Source organism: Primulina huaijiensis, unplaced genomic scaffold (genome assembly GCF_012295235.1).
Source record: "Primulina huaijiensis isolate GDHJ02 unplaced genomic scaffold, ASM1229523v2 scaffold28437, whole genome shotgun sequence".
Taxonomy (NCBI): Eukaryota; Viridiplantae; Streptophyta; class Magnoliopsida; order Lamiales; family Gesneriaceae; genus Primulina; species Primulina huaijiensis.
This window is the reverse complement of record NW_027356794.1, coordinates 9,013-17,978: the sequence shown is the minus strand read 5'-3', so window position 1 is coordinate 17,978 and position 8,966 is coordinate 9,013. Positions and strand designations below refer to the sequence as shown.

Here is an 8,966-nt window from a genome sequence, read left to right as displayed (position 1 = left end):
GCCTTCAGTCCCCGGCCGTCGTTTTTTTTTTTTGTGTTCAGTCCCTGAGTACTTTTTTAGTACCACATTTCCACATGAAGTGTACCACATTTTAACATGAAATGTACCACATTTTGTATGACATAATACCACAATTTTGTGGGTAAGGAAGGAGTGAACAAAAAGAAATATTTTGATTGGAGATTTTTCACCAACTTCCCCTTAATAAAATTATGTCTGAAGTTTTTTTTTTTATAAAAAAAAAATCTAAAACAAATGAACTGATCCATTCTTAGGACTTTTATTCTCGAATATCGAGTCACGCGTGGAATGATTTTGAATTTATTATTGAAAAGAAATAGGAATATGTGTATTCGATTGGTGCATGTTTTTTTAGGACAAGTGATGGGGGATATTTTTACAGGACAAGTTATTGGTTAGCCCACCAATTTGTTAAATCGATTAATATTTTGATTTTTTTTAAAAAATTTTGCCAACAAGAGTGATAATGATAATTTTGTCTACCTTACATTTTGCACCACTTGAAAATTACTAAAATCTTGAAATAGATGGATACTAGAAAAAAATTAAATAAATAACTAGAATGAGATTGAATATTTTGATTTGAAATACATCCAATATATCTAATATTTCGATCCAAACATAGCAAAAGTTGTGTAACAATGATAAATTTCAAACATACTTAGAACTACAATTATTTATAACTCATGTTCTAAATATTTATCGAATCAAATATATTGATCGAGATAATATAAATTATTTTCAAAATTTGAAGGTCTCCGATATATTCGAAGAATTTTGGATACCCGAAAACCGAGTACCTAAGTTAGTATTTCGGGTTCTCCTCTCCGAGGCATTGTTGTAAAATGCAAGGATTCAACTAGAAGCACGATTAATTTTAAAAAAAAAAACTTCGATTCGAACAAAAACACGTAAAAACATTCAATTTTAGATTGTCCACGTGAAGAAGGAAAAAAGTGCAATTAAGCGAGGTTTTCTAGATAAAATTTGAAGTTAACTTTTTTTTTAACTTGAAGTTAAATTATATTGTTTTTTTTAATAAAATATAAATTTGAAATATTTAATATTTGATAATATATTTTTTAAACAAAAAAAAAAGACATCAAAATATGTTTTAATGGTTGTTCGATAGTAGAAAAATTCTAATATTTATACATTTATTGTTAAATTTTTTTATGTTATTTTACCTCGTACAGTTAAAACTAAAAACGAATTTTTGTATTAATTTTTTTTTATTAAACTCGCTTAAAATTATAAGAGTTAAACATCACGCGTCTTGTTGAGAAGCTGAGCATGGGCATGGAGTCAGTCAGGGGTTGACTGGGCCAAACGGCTTACGTTTTTGGACCAACAAAATTGACTAGTGCGATGTGTCCACGTGTACTGCGTACGAAATCCAAGGGCAGGGAAACGATCCCGTCTACTCTACCGCTGTAACTAATTAAAACCCACCACGTGTCCATATGCAACAAAGATTTACCTGTAATCACCGGTTATTTAACAAAATTCCGCACCTGCATTCATTTTATTGTTAATGATCTCTTAATATAATTTCTTCGATCTCTCGTTCGATTTTCTCTACGATATTTTATCAATAATTAAAGGGATTTCTTTTGTATTTGATAAAGGAATTCGGAAGGGGGTATTTCCATCTACATACCACTTTATCGATCAAGCGTTGAATTTATTTTTATTTTCATGGGATTTGGATCCGCTGGTCCCTGAAGTTAGTTTTGACCGAATTCTCCTAGATTACGTTATTTTTTTCCCTTTTCTGGGTAGCGCGATTTAGTTTGTTAATAGTGTGGAATTTGATCTCAAGGTTCGGTTAATTTTGTTGGTTTCGTCTTTAATTTGATTGGGTTTCGAGGTGTCGAGGATAGAATAATTTGGAGATTCTTTGAAGGAATCGAGGTGGGGTTATTGATTTTGATCTTTTAAAAGAAGGATAATACTGGTTGATCTGTTTGTGTTATTGGGTTTTTGAATTGATTGTGGGGACAAATCTGTTGAATTTGTTATTAAAGGGCATCTGTTGAGTTCTTGATCTTGTGAAAGAGGCGGCGTAAGTTGATGTTCTAAGAAGGAAAATGGCCGGGGATACTTACGCTACACCTCCGCTAACAAATGACAAAGGTTGTTATAGTGAGAATGATCATAAAGTTTCAGTTCTGAGAGAGGATATATCAGAGAACATTGAAGAAGCGAAGCAAATAGTTAACAGGAAACCACCGCGGCATCTTTCTGTTGTACGGCACTCTATCAGCACCACCACATTGGTGTCACCTATCGATTTTGTGAGTCAATTCTTCTAGTAATGCGATGCTTCACTTACATCCAGCTTATGTTGCTATTTAATAATGACAAGATGTTCATTCCGTACTGAAAAAAGTTTATGTTGCCTGTTTGTTAATGGTAGTGAATGTGTTAGGTTCATTGTTCATTTGGAGGCTTTGGTTGTTGTCAGCCATGGAGGATTCTATGTTTGTCTATGAGGTTAAAGCAGGAGAAACCATTTCTCCTTGAGAAACATGTGTTTTACTATATTCTGCTGGCAGCATATCTGAGTTTCAACTGATAAAAAGATGGGATCAATTCTTGTAACCTTTAGAAGTAGTGAATTAAAAGATTAGATTTTACTGGTACTTGGACACTGAAATTGAATTGGCAATCTACTGCTTTTAGGCCCTAGCCTTTCTGCATGTTTGATGCAATACTGATGAGCTAATGCTATCTATTTTTTTATTTTGAAGGATTTTGAGCTTGGAATGTCGGGAATCAAGTCACCATCAGATATAAATTCAAGCTTTCAACCCATCTTCCGGTCTGGAAGCTGTGCTGAGAGAGGACCAAAGCAGTATATGGAGGATGAACATATCTGCATAGACAACTTGGCTCACCATTTAGATGAAATTGCAAGTTACCCTTCATTTGGAGCTTTCTACGGGGTGTGTAGCAAAATTCTATTAATGTGCATCGAACCATTTATCTTGAATTGTGCTCCAATCAACCCAAGACTGAAAAAATTGTCTTAGAATAGTAAAGAAACGAAGTTTGGTTTCCTTTTTACAGTATATTATATTTGTTTTCACTTGGTACATGTTATTTGTGTTTATTATTGAGTCGCACACTGTGTGAGCAGGTGTTTGATGGTCATGGAGGTACAGATGCAGCATCATTTGTGAAGAATAATATTCTCAAGTTCATAATTGAGGACTCCTTTTTTCCAGTTTGTTTGGAAAAGGCAATCAATAGTGCATTTCTTAAGGCTGATTATGCATTTGCTGATGATAGTTCCCTCGACATATCCTCTGGTACAACCGCATTGACCGCATTCATTACTGAAAGGTAAGAAAAAAATTTCTCCCACATGCCATCAGAATTTGCCTGAACTCCGCTTGTCAGTGTCATTACCAGTTATCAATAATCTTTTTTTTAATCGTAGTTAATGTCCTGTCTATTAATACGCGGAAGAGTTCAATTACTCTGTATGTTGGTTCTTTCTGTCACCTGGGAATTATTTGTCTTAGAGTTGTGATTCTACTGATAGTGGATTTTGCAAACCCCTATATTTTGTATCCATAATCGGTAGAAAGGTGAACAAATTGTGGCTGTGGACACTATTGTATGCAGTTGGCAACCTTTGAAGTACATGAAAGTATTTTATGGTTAGAGTTTTTGAAGGTCTTTTTGAAGAGGCTCACGAACTTCATCTAAGAATTTAGGCTTTGAATTACGTGTAATATGATTTCTACTCTGCAGAACATTAGTAGTCGCCAATGCTGGAGACTGTCGAGCAGTGCTGGGGAAACGAGGGAAAGCGATTGAAATGTCCAGAGATCATAAGCCGAACTACACATCCGAAAGACTCAGAATCGAAAAACTTGGAGGAGCTATATATGACGGCTACCTTAATGGTCAACTATCTGTCTCACGAGCACTTGGTGACTGGCACATGAAGGGACCAAAAGGATCCGCATGCCCTTTAAGTGCCAGCCCAGAGTTACAGGCAACTGTCTTGACAGAAGATGATGAGTTCTTGATCATGGGATGTGATGGCCTATGGGATGTCATGAGCAGCCAATGTGCCATCACAATGGCAAGGAAAGAATTGATGCTGCATAACGATCCTGAAAGATGCTCGAGAGAGTTAGTTAGGGAAGCGTTGAAACGTAATACTTGTGATAACTTGACAGTTATAGTTATTTGTTTCTCTCAGGATCCTCCACCTCGGATAGAGATACCTCCTAGTCGAGTCCGGAGGAGTATATCTGCTGAAGGGTTGAATCTTCTTAAAGGTGTGCTGGAAGGTAACTAGTGAGAAATACACGAGATCTTATGTTTCATGCTATAGTTTCGTCTCATATTCTGTGTATTTAGATAAATGACACATGTTAAAATGGATTAAAAGATCATGGATAAACATGTGTCATCAATCTTTTACATGGAACATAAATGAAATTTATGCACCGAGTAAGGTGAGTAAGATGATGGCATCAAGACTTAAAACGAGAGGAAGACATTTTCTTTGTAGTTTTTCACTCATGTCTATTTGAGTGAAGTGTTGTATTAATTGAATGGGTTAAACTCTTCAGATTTCCAGAAGATAGGATGATTTTGTCCTGATGTATATAAAGCTTAGAGACTTGTTCGCGCTGTGTTTTATCTTTTTCACCTAGAGAAATAAAGGTACTGATTTTTTATTGTTAGAGAAGAGCAGGACTAATTTTTCTTGAATGACCGACCCATATGACATATGCAGATAACCGGTGCAAATTTATGTGGAGATTAATTAGGTAATTCTGGCGGAGCAATGAATTTTGATGAAGAGAGGTAGCGGATAAATAGAAACTAGAAAAATCTGAAAAAATATAGAAAGATAAAAAACTCAGATGGAACATGATACAAACAAAAAGATTTCTTTTTTCTTGGAAAATATAGAGAGAAATTGGGTTCTCCAAACGCGAGACATAACGAAAGTGCAGATTATTTTAACTTCTTCCTCGTAATAACCGGGATTGAGGCTATGACCCAGTGGGTAATGACTTGCATGAAACGTGAACATAAGAAATATCAACGATAAGAAAAAGCTCTTTAACTCACGTTTATAACATAAGATGGCAACGAAACTATGTCATAGATCAACAAATAATCCAGAAATGCATCCTTAGTTGTAAATTAAAATATCAATTTTTTTTATAAAGGTATAGAAAAATTTGGTGAATAATGCCGTAATGGTTCTACCTCGTGGACTATTAGTCCTTTACTCCAACTTCAACTCCATCTCAAAAAATGTCCGACTTCAATTAGCCATTTCTGACACCAGAATCACCAGACTCGTTGTTCAGAGTTCTCCGTCGCTAGTTTCATCATCGTCTTCTGCTTCCTGCATACCGCTGCACAACAAAGAAGTTTTGAGAATAGGCTTTTTCTTTTGATAATGACCATAATTTCCACATTCAAGGAAGAACTGGAATGCCACTTGACCCATATCTTGGATCAGACATGCGAAGGCTTTAGGTTGCAATAAAAAACAACGGATGGATTATGTTTCCAATTTACATTCTAATCCTCACCCGCAATTTTCAGTGCCATCTCAAGTAAAAGCACGAGTTAGAAATGAAATTACCCTGTTCTACTACAATATCTGCTGAGATCGTGGCATAAAACCTTGCTGACTTCTCCAACTTGAATCGAACCTTTCTTTATTGCTTCAGACAACTGTGAATGGAATCAAACAAAGTATTCTTAGTCACGCAGTAAAGTGTCTGCAGAAGAAAAGGTCAATAGAAAGTAGAAGATGATTTTGCCTCGTCCTCAGTTTCCTCGAGTAGCCTAGCCATGCAGTGCAAGTAAAGAAATTTAAAGTTAGATTTCTATACTCCGCAAGGAAATCAAGAAACTAATCACTGTGATGTCCCAACTTTAAAAGTTAGATAGTTCCAGGCCTCACCTTCCGCAGAAAGTTGATATGTCTTTTGAATACGCTCGAGCTTCTTGTCTATTGCCTACAATTAAGAAATTTCAAATTTTACAGGGCGAAATTCAAAAGAACCTGAAAATCTCAGTAATTGCATGAAATGAAAATAATGAAGAAACATAGATCTGATTGTTAAATAGTAATTGTACATTATAGCGTACAAAGCCTCAGAATGTTTACTCATTGACTGCCATAATCTACTTGTGCAGCAAAAATGCTAAAAGATGTTTTTTGAACTGTGAAGGTTCTGTGAGTACCATGTTAGCAGCTATGATCGTTATCTTTACAGGGTTTGTACCTTATTGAGTCCCTATGTAAGCCACGCATGTCCACACCACATATAACTTTCTAGATATACTTGGCATTTTTCTTTTTTTGATGCAACGTCAAAATCTGCAATACCTTATTAATTTACACGTGAGCACATTCTTCAAAGAAAGAAGAACCATGTGCTAATTCCTTCCATGAGAAAGTTACAATGCATTTGAATTTGTGCTATGATTCATACTTGCAGATTTCGGATAAGGTTAGACCTATCCAACCTCGAGGACCGGCTTCCAAGATGTAATTATGATCCTCAAACTAAAATAAAAAACCACTTAATCAAAAGTTTCTTGGACAAGTAAGTTACTCCAGAATATGGAAACTACCCCATTTTTCATTGCATATGAATTCACATGATCCAATTGATAATTAACTTTGCCAGACCTGCCCAAGAGGAAATGGGGTTGGTGAAAGTTCATTATTTTCACTCTGGTCTGAACCTTACCCGGTGCATGAGAATCATTGCAAATTTCTACTGCTGGAGGCCTAATATCATATCTATTCTTGAGTAGTTAGTGCTGTTAACTACTATCAAATCAGCAGACTTATGGTGTTACGAAGAAATCAGAACATTACTTCACAAACCATAAGATTTTCAAACAATTCCCCATACATGTCATGGTCCTTGACCACAGAAACAAAAAAATAACCGCACAAATAAGTTAATCATTACTTGTTTTTTTAACTGGTACAGTTGAGTGTAAAAACTTAGCTTGAATCTTGATATTATTGGAATAAATTTTCTAGCCAGCAGATGAACAAAGTATTGAGTGCAAAGTTTCAAGTACAATATGAACTAATTACAAGTAGTAGAATGCATACTAGTTTCAAAATTGTCCCAGTTATTCACTTTGATCCACTCTTCCCTGCCTGAGTTAACCTGACAATTCAAATAGAACATCATTAGCAAGAAAGATGTACAATTTGATCTGTTTCCAAGAAAGACACAACTGAAATGGACAACATGTTTCCCGCATCAAAATCCTTTCTATAAGAATCACAAATAAAATTTTCCTCTCGGTTGAAAAATAGGGCAAGATTCAAGGAAAAAAGAAAGTCGCACAACCTTTTCAAGAGTATAATCCTGCATCTTCTCACAGAGCCCATCCAGAAGTTCGACAACTCTTAACTCGCTGACTCTGTTGGAGAAAAAAACAGAACCCATTGTTTAGCCATCCATGAAAAAACCATAAAAGATGCCTTGTGGTTAATCAACTAACAGTCAAGCAACTTTTTCTAGGATCTTTTTTCCGGGTCCAAATCACATGGGTGAAACTAAAAGAACATATATAAAATGGCAAATATTTGATGAACCATGAAGGATAATGAACTAAGTTAGCTTCTACCTGTAATCAATTAGCTTTCCTTCACGCTGACCTTTAGAGTCCAGCCGATGTCTCATGTCCAAGTGGTTTCTTGGTTTTTCCTGAATGCCATCAATCAATACTTCCAAAAAGTTGCATAAAAGGGCAATCATAAAAATGGATGCTCACTAAAGGTGCGAGTCTTTTTTCAGTAAGTAAACCAAGAAAACTTTGCACCTTCTAGTTGATAGAGTTCCACCTTCTTATCTCAGTGTAATATCACAAAGAGTATTATTAACCAGAACCTGTTTCTTATAGACACCAAAAAATGGCATCAACTAAATTAAAGGGTGTGGCTCAGGTTAGGAAAAACATTATAAGACTAGTTACCTGCATCTAGGCATATCCATCCCTCAACTCACAACCTTATACATCATGTTTCCAAAATCAAACCAGCGCTCTGGGCTTCACATTTGACCATGGACCCCCACAGTGAAAAAGCTCAAATTTTGGGGATCAGTAAATCTCTTAATTGTCCTTTCACCCTAGTTCTTTACTTGGCTTTCACCAGTGTCAACTCATAAATATCCAACAAACTCATGCACATATTGCCATGTGACGAGTTCTCAGTAACTTTATTCTTGTATCAAAACTAAGAATAATCCACCAAATCATATTTCCAGCACTTAAAAAATAAAACAATGTATTGACCTCCAATCAACAACAATAACGAAACATAATTTCTTTCAATCGATAAATCCCAAAAACTCTTACTTTCAAGAGTCCGAGCTCCAGCTCCTCCTGCAATCAAAGAAATCAGAAAGATTTTCATAAACCCGTTCAAAAGGTCAGAAACGAACACCAGAAAATGACTTTAAATATCCACAAATAATCATTTAATCGGCACCAAATACTCACAGCAATTGCATTGCAAGCAGCGCATTTATCGTCGATACCACCCGCAGTTGATGCTAAAATTGCAATAACTATAAAGAAAGTAGATTTTGAATAAAAAATCACCATTTTTTCCTTCAGCTCGTAATCTCTGTTCCGCCGGTGGAATTTTCGGTAGTACTCGTTTCATTTTTATTTGTTTTACAAAAATAAAAGAAGAAAAGAGAAATGCCACGTCATCGAAGAAATGTGTTGTTCATATCCAATTAAAAGCCGCCAGTTGGAATTTATTCGAGAACACGACTAGCTTCACCTAAGTGGGCCTCATTCTATAAATGGGCTTAAAACTTTGCGAAGAGCCCATTAAGAATTTTCTTCTTTACAAAATACATCCAAGTATTCAGATTAATCATAAAATATTTGTTCAAAAGAATATATATATA

The 8,966-nt window shown here is 35.4% G+C and overlaps 2 protein-coding genes across 3 annotated transcripts; one reads left to right on the top strand and one right to left on the bottom strand.

The window, feature by feature from the left end:
* The first annotated feature begins 1,555 nt into the window (after nt 1–1,555).
* LOC140967831 (probable protein phosphatase 2C 27) lies at nt 1,556–5,302 on the top strand. The gene is made up of 4 exons (XM_073428601.1): nt 1,556–2,318; nt 2,775–2,969; nt 3,164–3,369; nt 3,784–5,302. The coding sequence occupies exons 1-4, from the start codon at nt 2,112–2,114 to the stop codon at nt 4,337–4,339; spliced, it is 1,164 nt and encodes a 387-aa protein (XP_073284702.1). The 5' UTR covers nt 1,556–2,111; the 3' UTR covers nt 4,340–5,302.
* LOC140967832 (uncharacterized) lies at nt 5,104–8,756 on the bottom strand. 2 transcript variants are annotated; one of them, XM_073428602.1, is made up of 9 exons: nt 8,548–8,756; nt 8,404–8,430; nt 7,672–7,751; nt 7,392–7,464; nt 7,148–7,205; nt 5,975–6,029; nt 5,832–5,856; nt 5,651–5,742; nt 5,104–5,417 (listed from the first exon to the last, which is right to left on the bottom strand). In XM_073428602.1, the coding sequence occupies exons 1-9, from the start codon at nt 8,650–8,652 to the stop codon at nt 5,366–5,368; spliced, it is 567 nt and encodes a 188-aa protein (XP_073284703.1). In that variant the 5' UTR covers nt 8,653–8,756; the 3' UTR covers nt 5,104–5,365. The 2 variants fall into 2 exon arrangements, with proteins under 2 accessions (XP_073284703.1, XP_073284704.1); XM_073428603.1 differs by having other exon boundaries at nt 8,650–8,751.
* Nucleotides 8,757–8,966: the final 210 nt, after the last annotated feature.

Excerpts from the sequence above, each read along its gene's own strand:
- LOC140967831 (XM_073428601.1), top strand. The coding sequence starts at position 2,112 with ATGGCCGGGGATACTTACGCTACACCTCCGCTAACAAATGACAAAGGT. Across the intron at positions 2,970-3,163 it reads CATTTGGAGCTTTCTACGGG|GTGTTTGATGGTCATGGAGG; the intron begins GTGTGTAGCAAA and ends CTGTGTGAGCAG. Across the intron at positions 3,370-3,783 it reads ACCGCATTCATTACTGAAAG|AACATTAGTAGTCGCCAATG; the intron begins GTAAGAAAAAAA and ends TCTACTCTGCAG.
- LOC140967832 (XM_073428602.1), bottom strand. The coding sequence starts at position 8,652 with ATGGTGATTTTTTATTCAAAATCTACTTTCTTTATAGTTATTGCAATT. Across the intron at positions 5,743-5,831 it reads TCGAGGAAACTGAGGACGAG|TTGTCTGAAGCAATAAAGAA; the intron begins GCAAAATCATCT and ends TTCCATTCACAG. Across the intron at positions 5,418-5,650 it reads AGATATTGTAGTAGAACAGG|CGGTATGCAGGAAGCAGAAG; the intron begins GTAATTTCATTT and ends TTTGTTGTGCAG.